This window comes from Spermophilus citellus (assembly GCF_964194105.1).
Source record: "Spermophilus citellus genome assembly, chromosome: 12".
NCBI lineage: Eukaryota > Metazoa > Chordata > Mammalia > Rodentia > Sciuridae > Spermophilus > Spermophilus citellus.
Window position 1 is genome coordinate 7,905,867 of NC_138198.1, and position 13,733 is coordinate 7,919,599.

General features: G+C 45.4%; 1 protein-coding gene across 2 annotated transcripts in view; it reads left to right on the forward strand.

The window, feature by feature from the left end:
* The window catches only part of FAM120A (family with sequence similarity 120 member A), a 104,043-nt gene that overhangs the window by 88,191 nt on the left and 2,119 nt on the right, over positions 1 to 13,733 (forward strand). The window contains exons 13-17 of one of the 2 annotated variants that reach the window (XM_081263047.1): positions 4,292 to 4,501; positions 5,750 to 5,933; positions 6,513 to 6,650; positions 8,696 to 8,837; positions 9,584 to 9,680. In XM_081263047.1, the coding sequence (XP_081119173.1) occupies positions 4,292 to 4,501; positions 5,750 to 5,933; positions 6,513 to 6,650; positions 8,696 to 8,837; positions 9,584 to 9,680 (771 nt within the window). Of the gene's footprint in view, positions 1 to 445; positions 628 to 4,291; positions 4,502 to 5,749; positions 5,934 to 6,512; positions 6,651 to 8,695; positions 8,838 to 9,583; positions 9,681 to 13,733 lie in introns of those variants that run through there. The other variant, XM_081263048.1, reaches the window with a different exon arrangement.

Genomic DNA, 13,733 nt, shown 5'->3' on the forward strand with positions numbered 1-13,733 from the left:
AGATCTTTTTGCTGTTCTTTATGAACGCATCTTGCCCTGCAGAGGAATTTTAGACTTGCTTTATAGAAGTTCAGTATTCAACAGGTGGTGCTCAATAAATGTCTGGTTTTCCCTAAATTACTGTGTTAAATTGCAAAATTTGGTGCAGAGTGGAGCTCACCTGAGGCTTCTGATGACTTTGAAACAAGCTAAGTACAAAGCCAAAACGTAGAAACCCCTCAAATTGTGTTCTTTACTTTGTGGATCAACTTTTCTGTTTGTTAGGCAGAAATTGTTATTGTCTTTAACGCTTTTGTTTCTGGTGTCAGGCAGTGTGGCGGGCCCAGTCAGGTCCTCCCCGGTGCCGTCACCACCGTGCTCGCTGCAGGCTGTGCTTCAGGGGGTGGAAACACTTTCCTAGAGTGTGGTGCCACCCCCTACCTCTCCTCCTGTTTCTCTTGTATAGATTATTCCTTCAGTACTGACATCCCAGTTCTGAAAGTCACACCGCCAGGGACCAGGTATGCCCACCAAGCTTTATTCACCATCAAGTTACTTTAACCAAGTCCATCTTATTTCCCATATCCTTTTCATTTTCCGATCCACACACAGGATATAACTTTTGAAACCCAGTCACTCAAAGCTTTCATTTTGGTTCTTTTGAGGTCTTAGTGCCTTCATGGTTTTCTCCCGGTTCTTCATCTGAGGCCAGGCATTTCTAGAGCTGTATGGGACACATTCCATGTGCCGCTGCCTTCTGTCTCACTCATTGCTGCCCGGGGTCTTCTTGTGTGCAGGGCGACAGTCCCGGTTAAGAGCACAGCCTACACTGGAACAGCGTCATTGTCAGGATCGGTGCAGACTCTGGAAGAGCTGTGAGGAAAAAGCGTTTGAGGGGAAGGCAGTCATTTGTTTTGTAAAGATTAAAGCTCCTCTCAGCGATCAGACTGAGAATCAGAACCAGAACAATCCTTATTTCAGTGCTAACCAAAATTCATAGGCAGAGCCAATGGTTCCAAAATTCAGTGGTGGGAAATTAAAATTAAAATTGCCTTTTCATGTAAACATTAAAGTTTTCCAGCATAGCAAAAGCAATGACAGTCCTTTCCTGTGAGATGCCATTTCACTGTTTAAGACACAGTCGCCTCTTGACTGTCGCTGCTCCTGTGTCGGGGCCGTGACCAGTTTGTGGATTGCCCAGGCCCCTCTTTCTTCTCCCCTTAGTGTCCACCACATGCTTTGCCATCAACGGAAGAAAAGAGGAAGAACGGACCCAGTTCTGACAGCTTGGGCTCTTGTTAGCTTTTCTGCGGGGAGGTTCAGTGGGAAAAGACATTGCAACCATTACCTTAAATGAATTTTTTAAGAATTTCATTTCATCCATGCTTTCTCCGTCTGCCATGTTCATGAATAATTGAGAGTTCTGTGTGGTTCCTTGAACACCTGTGACAGTGACTGATGACCCTCATTTTTTTCTTTTTATATTTTTAAGCCCTTCTCCTAGGTTAACAGCATGAGTGTAACTAAGGTAAAATGAGCCCTGAGCCTGGGTTTCTAGGAGGGTGGGTAAAGGACGAGGAGAAGGAACTTTGTCCAGTTGTAATGTCTGTCCAGTTTCTTCTCCCTTGTTCTTGACATCCCTATAATTGCCTTAAATTCTTTTTAACAGTTTCACATGCCAAGTGCAGAATATAAAAGATGGAAAATGAAGAGCTTTAAAGGCAGTATTAGGGGCGTGCAGCATGTCTGTGATACCTGTAAGAATTATTTTGCATATAGGTAAATATGACAAATTACAGTAAGAGTCTGTGCCCCGTAGTTAGAGGACACACAGAGTCACTGTGCTGGATTTGGGTTCTGAGCTAACTAGATAGATCAAGTTTCATGTGTGTATTTCCCATAAAGTCAGAATTTTTTGCTCTGTTTCTCTAGCTGAGGAACTTTGGATAATGCTGAATACTTTATCTCAGTTTATATAAGAGAATAAAATTCGAATATGAATATTACTGGCAGATATTTCTACAGTCAAGGGTTCAGATTGGGGTTCTGCAGTCTCTGTGACCTTGAAGTCTGTGACTGTCTATTACAGTGGAATACTGTTAGAAGTCCATGTGTCCTATAGGTATTGAGAGATGGAAATGAGGTAGTACCCATAAAAGTACATGTTTGAAAAAAAGGGTGGTGTCTGATACATCTTTTTTTTTTTTTAAGTTCCCTACAAGTATCACATTATTATTTGCACAGTAAACATTTAGGGAAAGAAAAATATTATGCAAATGTAAGTTTTAAATAATTTTCAAAGGACTGACTGCAGTGGCACACACCTGTAATCCTAGTGACTTGGGTGGCTGAGGCAGGAGGATCTTGCCAGTTGGAGGCCAGCCTGGAAAACTTAGCAAGACCCTGTCTCAAAATAAAAAGTAAAAAGTGCTGGGATGTAGCTCAATGGCAGAACATCACTGGGTTCAAGCCCAGTTCCCCCTGCCCCCACTCCAAAAACATTTTTAATGTAGCTTTTGAGAACTTTTAAATTAATTCTAATTGTTATTCCTGAAATTGAAAATTAAACTATAAACATCATTTTTTAAATTCATGAAAAATAGCTATCAACCAGTATTGAAGTTGGTTGATACATGCATGTTTATACACAGTGCTGCCTCACACCACCCCTCCATGCTGTGTGCACCTGCTGAGGGTTTTTTAACTCACAGTGCAGATGGCAGTTTACCAGGGTGTTAGCAGGGGTTTGTGTCTGGAGGTGACCAGCCACGATCCATGGCCGAGCATGGCATTCTGTGCAGGACGCTTGGACAGAGGCAGACCTCTTCAGAGCTCTGTCAGCCCATTCACCTCTCGCATTCGCCCTTGACCCAGATCCTCTGCTCTCTGATGTGGGCCAAGTGGGGGATGAGGCCCTGGGCCAAAAGTGGTGGGCCCTCACCTGGCTGGAAGTGTTTTGTGGTCACTGTCCCAAAATGCAAGGGGACAGGGGACCAGTGTCCTGGGGTGGCCCTGTTTACTCATCAGGCTCCACCTCTGCTTTAAACCCCTCTCCAGTAGAGCCGCTTCCCTCTTTCTGTCATGATGATTTTTCTTCTTTTGTACAGCTCAGAGATGGGGTGGCTGGTATCTAAATAAATAAAATAGATTTTCTCCATTTTGTTCCGATTAGACCCTCTCTTTCTCCACAATACACATAAATAATGAATATACGTCTAATTCCATCATCCAGCCCCAGCTGCTTCCCAGTAATGCATGGGGCACGTAGGAGCTGGCATGATGCACAGTTGGGTCAGGAAATGTAGATGAACCACTTTTATTGTGAGCAGACTTATTTTGGAAGTTCATTTGCATTGACTTAAAATTTTTAAAAAGGTTAGAAAACACAGTGTTAGCTAATAATGGGAAAAGTTGACATAAACAGCACGAAATAGCAGCTAATCATAAATTTCATTAGCATTTGGCACCAGAATGGTCTGTTTTTTCCTCTTTCATACGAAACCATTTTACTGCCACCTTTAGGCATTATTTAGACTGATGCCCCATAAAGACTGCGTTCTTGAGAAGCCATCCAGGTAGACGATAGAAACAAGAGCAGAGTTTAAAAACTGTCCTGGATAATCCACAAACAAGGTCTTTCTGTCAGATGATCAAGAGTTGACTGTATATTCCCACGGAGTCTCTTGCCCAACCTGTGCTGGGAGAGGAAAGGGCTATGGGCAGAGCAGGCATCATCACTCACACAGGACGTACAAGCTGTGCAAATTCTGTAGTGCTCATGGTTCAATACAGTATTTCTCTTGTTTTGTTCTTTCATTTATAAGCTATTCATGTCTCCTGAAATGTTTTGACAATTTCTTTAATAAGTAGCTATCTGAAACATAAACATATAAAAATAAAAACTAAATACAAATTTATTTCTGAATGAAATTATCCCAGGTAATTTACCTGACCTGTGTTCAGATCTGAGGTGTTATTTCGTGAAGGGATCGTGAGAGTCCCAGCTGCTGAGGGGACCACGCATCGTTGGTCCCCTTGTAACGTCCTGCCTTAAATACAGTACTTATACACCCTAGGTGATGATTTCAGATGCCAAGCTGGAATACTTCAGTATGTTCATAAAACATGTTCTTAGATTTAAATATGCTAAATAATAAGAAGTAATTCTATTTAAATAAGACCAGTGCTAGGTCAAATTAGGACTGCTTAGTGGTACCCTTTTATTGAGGAGTGATCTCTATTAACTTTGGAGAGCAGTGGGAGAATACTGAAGTGCTCTTACTCCATAGAAATTACTCTTTTCAATTTAAAGATTGAGAACCTAGACCCCCGCGGAATTCAACTGTCAGCTCTCTTCATGAGTGGAGTAGACATGGCATTGTTTGCCAATGATGCATGTGGACAGCCCATCCCCTGGGAACACTGTTGTCCTTGGATGTATTTCGATGGGAAGCTCTTCCAGTCCAAACTCCTCAAAGCCAGCCGGGAAAAGACCCCACTCATCGACCTCTGTGATGGTCAGGTATGTTGGGCGGGACAGCCTCCCCTGACCTTAATGAAATACGGTGCACAGGCTGACTATGTCATCTTTTATACCATACTCACCATGAAACCTGTGAGAGGGCCTCGCCCAGTATTACTGAATTCTTAGTAGGCCTTTGATCCTCATTACTCCTGGTAGTTAGCTTCCAGAATTCTCCTCAGACCCTGAATTAGCGAGTATGAACCATTTCTCCTCGGAAATTTAGGATTAGGTACCTGCAAGATTCCACCTGCACATTTGCCTCAGTCAGCTCAGAACCTTGTTCCTAGAGGGTTTCTGCTTACAGACACCTCATTTAATACATACTGTCCATTCGTGGCCTTCAAGCTCATGACCAGCAGCACTGTAACTCCAGCTGCAGGAAGCTGCTCTGACACGTCTAGTCCTGTGTGTGCTGAGAAACACTGGGCAGCGCCTCAGCACTGGGGTCCATCTTAAACACCAAAACCACCAACTGCAAGGACAGATTGCAAACAAGAAGTCACTAAACAGGCCACTCTACCACGCGGCCTGCGCAGTGGTTTCATTAATGAGGTTCTAGGCATAAAGTTAGTTAGAAGAGATCGAAATAAAACACACAGACAGTTACCTTATTTCTATTGCTAGGTCCGAGACGGCTCACCTCTCTGGTTCCCACCTCTAGCCGCCCAGCAGGGCAGCGAGGATTACTCAGGGCTAGCAGGAGAGAGAGAGAGCGAACACACCTGGGAGTAGCCTTTTATTTGGGGAACAAGAGATTCAGGGGAGAATTCCATCCAATGAAGGTTGAGGGGGGGCTGCACTCCAAGGTCAGGGTCAGTGATTGGGTCCCCGGGGTCAGTGGTCAGGCACACCCCCACACGGATGGGCTCTCTCATCAGGAAAGGGTCAGGAAAGCTTCGACAGAGCCAAAGCGCCTCAGGCCCTTAACGGGAGTCACCCAATCACGTGTCAGAATGGCTTCCCACAGGCCACAAAGAGGATGCTCATTTTCAACATGAGCTGAGTCTGGCAGGTCGGTGTTGTCTTGTTTCATCTCATCTGGGCTCATATGCCACCCCATGCTCCACACAGGACTGCGAATGGCCAAGGATTGATTTGGGTGGTTACAGATAAACGTCAGCAAGTAGAGGGTGTGCAGACAGGACTCCCAGCAGTGAGTCTGCATGTTCTAATCTGTCAGTGCTCGTTCACATCTGGTCACGACTCTTGAGTGGCATTTTCACCTGCCGGGTCCTTGCCTTCCAGGCTGAGCAGGCCGCCAAGGTAGAGAAGATGCGGCAGAGCGTTCTGGAGGGGCTCAACTTCTCCCGGCAGAACCACCCACTCCCCTTCCCACCACCGCCTGCTCTGCCCTTCTACCCCGCATCTGTGTACCCTCGGCACTTCGGGCCCGTCCCCTCGTCTCAGGGCAGGGGCAGAGGCTTTGCAGGTAAGTCATGGGTTGGCACGCTGTTGGGTGGAAATGGGACATGTTGTCCTCCTAGTGGGATGTAGCCTGCCGTGCAAAGTCTGGGTAATTGTCAGTCTTGGGAGGGCCACAGCAGTATTTCTTTGAATCAGCAAAGAGCGAGCTAGACCCCAGAGGTGGTTGTAAGAAGGGAGGATGGCAGCCACCAGCGCTGTTATAGAGGGTTGATCTAAAATCCGTGAATGTAGCTTACAGCGCTGCTCATGTTTTGAAGATGTTTTTTTCCTCCTGTGTGCAGTGTGGGAAAGTAATCCACCTGGGTGCGAGAAAGCCATCTTCCAACATCCGCCTCCTGGGGCCTAGTGTGATCCCCTGGCTAGCACCCTGTTGGATGACTTGCTGCAGGGAAGGTGGCCTGCAGTGGTGGCCTCTGGGTGCAAAGGGTGCAAGGCAATGAGGTGGTGAGGGGGGCCAGGATACCCCTTCCCTGCAGCTTAAGGAGATGGGGGTCGCTCTGCCAGGTCTCACACCGAGCGGGGGGGGGCCCTGACCCCTGTCCCTCATGCTTCTCCCTGTCTCTCTCTATCCTGGTCCCCACAGGAGTCTGTGGCTTTGGCGGCCCCTATGGGGAAACGGTAGCATCAGGCCCTTACCGTGCCTTCCGGGTGGCGGCAGCATCAGGACACTGCGGAGCCTTCTCAGGCAGTGACAGCAGCAGGACTAGCAAGTCCCAGGGCGGTAATTACACTCACCCCTCCCAGAGCTCCCGCCTGCCAGCCCTTCCTCTCTGCTCCATCATCTGGCGCCTTCCCTGACTGTCCTCGTGAGCCACCTGCTCCATCAGAGCTCCCTTTCTCATGGGTCCCTGACCTGACTCCCTGCCTTCAGGTCTCCGGAGTGGCTCTGTGGTGGTCATCTTTCCTTTCAGGGTAAACCACCTAGAGCCGAGCACTTTTGTGCACCTGGGTGACCTGGTGCACCTGGGTGACCTGACCAGCACCCAAGCAACCTGGTCAAGGTGCTCACACTTGTGTAGAAGATGGTTGCAGGCACAGAACTCCTGACAAAAAGGCTGTCACAGTTTATTTCATGAAAACATTTTGAAAGAAAGATCTGGTGTCTAGTATATAAATAAGTTAGTTTACTTTAAATTCCTGTTGCTTCTCTTTTTATTTGAGTTAGTCTTTCCAGGGAGAGAAAAGTCTTTTTAACATTTACTATCTTGTGATGCTGCTGTCATTTGAAACTTGTGACTTCAGCTTTAGACTGCATGTCTAAATCTGGCCATCAAGTCACATTGCAGGATTGTTCTGACAAATCTGGAATAACCTTTAGGGTAGGCAAACCTTTCTCTGGGCGGGGGACGGGGGGGGGGCAATATTTTCTCAACTCAGTGACCTGGGCAGGAGGTGTGGTGTGCTAGGAGGCAGGAGATGTGACTGTGGGTCTGCTTGTCTGCAGCCCAGAAGGCCCCTCTTCTTCCTGTGTCTCCTAGCCTCCCACAAGGCTTTTCTGTTCCATGGCCATTGCTCTTGCACCTCACGGCCCTGCAGCCTCTGCTTCTTCTTCTTTTTTTTTTTTTTTTTGGTGGTAGTGGTGCTGGGAGTTGAACCCAGGGCCTTGTGCATGCGAGGCAAGCGCTCTACCAACTGAGCTATGTCCCTAGCCCCGTCCTCTGCTTCTTGAGGTGCTTCAACTCCTTGCAGTACCTGACCACTGAAGCTGGCCTGTGGTTGGGGAAAGAGTGAGGGTAGGGCAGGTACCATTCTGGATAGTGTGGGTAATGATGGCCAAGGAACCGGCTTCCTGGCTTTCCTGCCACGGTGTCTGAAACCCAGACCCTGGGCTGTCCTGCATAGTAGCCACGTCTACCACTGAGCATTCCAGCTGTGACCAGTAAGTGCAGATGTACGCCAGATTTCAAATAAAAATAGATGTAAAGTAGTCCATTTACTTTTTATCTTGATTACATGTTGAAATAATGTTATTTGGGTGAGATAAGATATACTAGTAAAACTTATTTCATCTGTCTGTACTTTTTCCATGTGGCTACCAGAAAACTTAAGTTTTATCTTGGATTTCTGTTGGCCTTTGCTTACGCAGTCACTGCAGTGGCCATGGCCTGCCAGCCCACCATATGGTGGAAGGTTTGTGATGATCCACCCCCAGCAGAAAACATGAATCTTGGGGCTCTGGTTTGTTTTATTAGAATTTTTTCTATCAGATAATAGTTTGAGAATTATTTTAGGTCAGAAAACTTTTGAACATTCAAGATACCTATAATTAATAGAAGTTGGTAAATACAGTGACTACTTAATATTCTGAACTTTGGGTTTCATTTATTAATAATTTTCTATAATGTTTGGCTAAAGAAGTAAACTTGGAAGTATTTGTCTAAACAGAAAAGCATGAGGGCTGGGGATACAACTCAGTTGGTACAGTGTTTGCCTTGCATGCCCAAGGCCATGCGTTCAATCCCTAGCACGCTGCCCCAACCCCCACCCCACCCCAAAAAAGAGAGAAAATCATGTGAGTTTGCAGAGTCCCTTCTTGAATCTCTTTCTCTGAAGGGCCTGCACCCTTGCCGTTGGAACCAACAGCTTAAAATCACAGTGTGTACATAGAGTCTACATAATTTAAAAAAGGAGTCTTTGCAAACAAGATAAAATGGCTTCATCCTAAATAGAAACCAGAACTGAAAAGAATTTGCCTGTTTGTTTCTGTTTACCAGTTTTAATGCTGTGATTATAAAGATTTTGTCTTCTTGTGTATTTTTTGTGCAGGAGTCCAACCTATACCTTCTCAGGGAGGGAAACTAGAAATTGCTGGCACTGTGGTTGGCCACTGGGCAGGAAGCAGGCGGGGCCGTGGAGGCCGAGGGCCCTTCCCACTACAAGTGGTCTCTGTGGGAGGACCAGCAAGAGGGTAAGCTCTGGACCAGGAAAATGTATCTTGTCTAGTGCAAAACAGTAGCCTCTGAATTGCTTTTTTTTTAAATGATGAACTTAGCAGGAATGTTTTTGTATCATTACGTACACTTTAACATCATAAGATCCTATTATAGCATTATGTAAATTTTTTTTTTCTTTTTTTGAGGTACCAGGGATTGAACTGAACTGGGGAGGGAGGGCAGCACTGAGCCACACCCCCAGCCCCCCTTTTTTTTTGGCTGAGGCTGGCTTTGAACTTGTCATCCTCCTGCCTCAACCTCCCAAGCCACTGGGATTACAGGTGTGCACTATGATGCTCAGCTCATTTTGTATTTTAACCATTATCAAATAATCACACGTTCAGCTAATCAGTTGCCTTTTTAAAAAATATTTTTATTAGTTGTTCATGGATTTTATTTTATTTACTTATTTATATGTGGTGCTGAGAATCGAACCCAGTGCCTCACACATGCTAGACAAGCGCTCTGCCACTGAGCCACAACCCCAGCCCCAATCAGTTGCCTTTTTAAGACTATTTTTTAACTATTTTTAAATCAAAAGCCTTGAATATGATGAAAATGAGATTGATTTCTTAAATAAATTTTAGCGTGACCATATTCAATAAACTCGATCCCTTACGGAGCATAAGATCAGACACCTTTACATCCACTTAAAGTTATTGCACATGTTGTCTGTGATGAATTTAAGTGCATTTACTCTTGTCCTTTTCTATTCACCTAGGCGTCCAAGAGGAATTATTTCCACCCCAGTGATACGGACGTTTGGTAGAGGTGGAAGGTACTATGGCCGAGGTTATAAAAGCCAGGGAGCAATTCAGGTAATGCCCTGCAAGGTTTCCTATCATTCGCTGTGTGTGTCTCCTTTCTTAGCCAGGTTCTCAGTGCCTGTGCCACCAGGCCCTCTGGTACATGGGAGTTTGCCAGACATGCAGGCCCTGGAGGCTGAGCCATTTCCTTCTCATTTGGGAGCCTCTGTCTCTCACTGTGCTCCCTTTGGCATTCAGCAGCTTCTTGTCTGGTGGGACACAAAATCCCATGCTCCCTGGGATGTTACTGCACCCAGAGGGACCAAACCCAGGACATCTGCTTCTATTGGTTTCTTTTTTTCTTTTTTTTTAAAGAGAGAGTGAGAGAGAAGAGAGAGAGAGAGAGAGAGAATTTTTAATATTTATTTTTAGTTCTCGGCAGACACAACATCTTTGTTTGTATGTGGTGCTGAGGATCGAACCCGGGCCGCACGCATGCCAGGCGAGCGCGCTACCACTTGAGCCACATCCCCAGCCCCTCTTTTTTTCTTAGTAGGAAATGTCATTTCAAGACCACAGCCTAGGCACTGACCACAGGATTGGTCACAGGTCCTGGTGTTCTATTGGTGTCCTGTTTGTTTTAACATAAATACACATACAGCATATACTGGCTTTTGTGGGGGCCCACTCCCCTGGTACTGGGGATTGAATCCAGGAGTTCTGATTCACACTGAGCTGAAATACCAAGTCTTTTTGTTTGGAGACAGGGTCTCATTAAGGTTCAAGCCAGCCTTGAAGCTACCATCCTCTTACGTCTGCTGCCCAAATTCCTGGGATTGAGGCTTGGCCATTGGCCCACTGTGCCCATTGGTTTTCTTTTTTTCTTTTCTAGGATAAGATCCTTGTGAATTCCTGCTGTTGTTTCTTGTCCAAGTTGAGGGCTGTGGACTTTTATTTTACCTCTTCTCTTTTATGTCCTTATGTCCTCTGGACTGAGTCTATGTTTTTAGGTTTCTCCTATGGACAGTCGCAGAGACAGAAGGTACATACACGCCTGTACAAACATACCCCATAGATTCATACCTGTAATTCCTCCTCCCACCCCAGAAAATACTTCATGAATTCTTTGTTGAATCTTCCAGTTCCAATTAAGGGCTTAGGGCTTAGAAATGTACTTACCCTCTACTACAACCTCTGAATGTTCTTTTTTTTTCTATTCTGAGAATCTTGGTTCTTTAGAAAACAGGGTTAATTAAATTAGAATATGCTATAATGCATCATTGCTTTCTCCCATATTACACACATGGGCTCAGAATACCTGTTCTCACTACCATGGCCAACATTATTCACTGCAAATAGCTAAAAAAAAAAATTTTGTAAGCAGGGTTGGTGTCCAGCCTCCCCCACTATCTACTACATCCCCTCTCACAGTGATAACATTTATTATAATTGTCAAACCCTCCTGACAGGTCATAATTACCCAGAGTCGGGAGTTTACATTAGGGCTTACTCTTAGTGTTGTATTCTCTATAGGCTTGACATGTATCCACTGTCGTCGTGTCCCAGCTCCCTGGCAGGCTGAGGCAGGAGGATCCCTTGAGCCTAGGTGTTTGAGACTGCCTGGGCAAGAGAGTGAGCCCCTGTCTCAAAAAGAAAGAAAATATTAACACTTATTCATACACACACACACACACACACACACACACACACACACACATATGCACGCACAGTTTTAAGATAGCTATGCTGTTCTTCTTCTTCTTTTTTTAATTTCTTAGTTGTGCATGGACTAAGTATCTTTATTTTGTTTATTTACTTTTATGTGGTGCTGAGGATCGAACTCATTGCTTCACATGTGGGAGGCAAGTGCTTTACCACTGAGCCACACCCCAGCCACCAGCTGTGCTGTTCTTATCCACAGTATCTGGAAGCAGCCATCAGATACTATACTTTCCCTTTTTGCTTTATTTTTCTTGATTCCGTAAATACCTTCATATTCCACGTCCTCTCTAGGCCCATGTCTGTACCTCTGTTCTGGTCTTTCAAAGACTTTCCTCAGTGGATCCTGCAGGAAACGTCCACAGGAAGGACTCAGGAAACAGAATTCCTGACCAGGAAACAGTTTTTCTTCTCCATGATCTTCACATCATTTCATTCTGTTTGTGTGTACTGTCAAAGACATCTAATGCTTTTCCCTTTGAAGCCACTCATGATGTTGTCCTAAGCACCCAGATTGTTTCTGGTCTTCCTTGAGAGTTAGTACCTCTCTGTCATCCCCTGGCACTGGTTGTCCTAGACCATACACAGTGTGAGGGGTACTCTTTCCATAGGTGATTTCAGATCTTATTCTGTGTTAAAAAGTTATCTTGAATCAGGAAAGTCTTTATCTTTCGCTTGAGTGCTCGCATTGCTCTCGTGCTGGTTCTTCTATACCTGCCTTCAGGATTTGATTTGTGTGTGTGTGTGTGTGTGTGTGTGTGTGTGTGTGTATTTTTTTTTTTTAAGAGAGAGAGAGAGAAAATTTTTAATATTTATTTTTTAGTTCTCGGCGGACACAACATCTTTGTTGGTATGTGGTGCTGAGGATCGAACCCGGGCTGCATGCATGCCAGGCGAGCGCACTACCGCTTGAGCCACATCCCCAGCCCAATTCCTTTGTATCTTTTTCTTCCCTTCTTGGTATAACTCACCTGATTAAAGTGCACAATTCGGTAATTTGGTTCTTTAAGGATAGTTTGGGGAGCAGTTTTTAGGTTCACAGCAAAACTTATGAGGAAGGTACAGGGAATTCCTATCTGCCCCTCCCCCAGGCTCCCCACCACCTGCTTCACCCCTATCAGAGCTATGAGCGTACAGATGCATCATGATCAACAGAGTTCATCAGGACTAGCTTATCTTAGGGCTCACTCTCAGTGTTACACATTCTACAGGTTTGACACATGTCCCATATGTCCACCATTATGATATCCAAGGGTAGTTTCACTGTCCTGAAATCCTGTGTGCACCTTAGAGTCATCCCTCCCTCTCTCCTTGGAAACCCATGGCAACCACTGATCTTTTTACTCTCCCCATAGTTTTGCCTTTTCCAGAATGTTAAAAGTATGGCAGAAAGACTGGGGATGTGCCTCAGTGTTAGAATGTACCCCTAGCATGTGCAAGGCCCTGGATTCCCTCCCTGGTACCACCAAAAAAAGAAAAGGGCTTATCGTCGCTTCTAGATCTTCTCTTTCCTTGTTTTTGCTATCCTGTTCCATTGCTACTCCACTCCCAGCTCTTCTCCTTCCCTGGAGAGCTTTATCCCTGTGGGTCAGTTCATAGAGGAGGTACCAAGAAGTGGAGGAAGCCGCGCTGCTTGCTTGCTCCGATGGCACATTTAGTGATGGCAGAAGAAGCTGCCTCGTGGTGGCAAAGAAAGAGAAACCAGTTGTAGAGTGCGTGTGTCCACATGTGGGGAAGTCAGTTGTTGTTAAGTGTTCGTCTCAGGCTGGGAGTGTAATTCAGTGGTAGAGACTTGCCTGTCGTGCACAAGATCCTTAGTCCAATCCCCAGCATCATAAAAACAAAACAAATTATTTGTTTTGAGTTCCAAGGAAATAACAATAGCATTGATTTGTGAGAATAGCATTGACTAGTGTGGGTATTTCTGAACACAAGTGTCAGGATCTAAAGTAAGAAGTGTTGTTGTGGGAGAAAGGGGGGACTCCTGTGTTTTGACAAGGGTCACTGGACATGCTCCCTCTTCTAGGTGGAGCCAGTGGACTTAGTCTGCACTAGTGTAAAGCCCCCCTGGGTTTGAGGATAGGATGACAGGAAGGTGCTGGAGGGCACCACCCTATCCTGGTGATTAGGGTGGGGGCGGTAGGGGGGTGCCCATCCAGTTGTTCATTTTGGAGGGCATGGGCACAGCCTCAATTTCAGAGGAGACTCATGAGGAATATTCGTTACCTTAAAAGATTGGGTGCTGGGCTTAGTGGTGGAGTGCTTGCCTAACGCGTGTGCAGCCCTAGGTTCAGTCCTCAGCACCACATAAATAAATAAAATAAAGGCACTGTGTTCATTTACAACTAAAACTATTTAAACAAAAAAAGGGTTGGGTGCTATATAAAGGGTTAGTTAGAGCTCCTG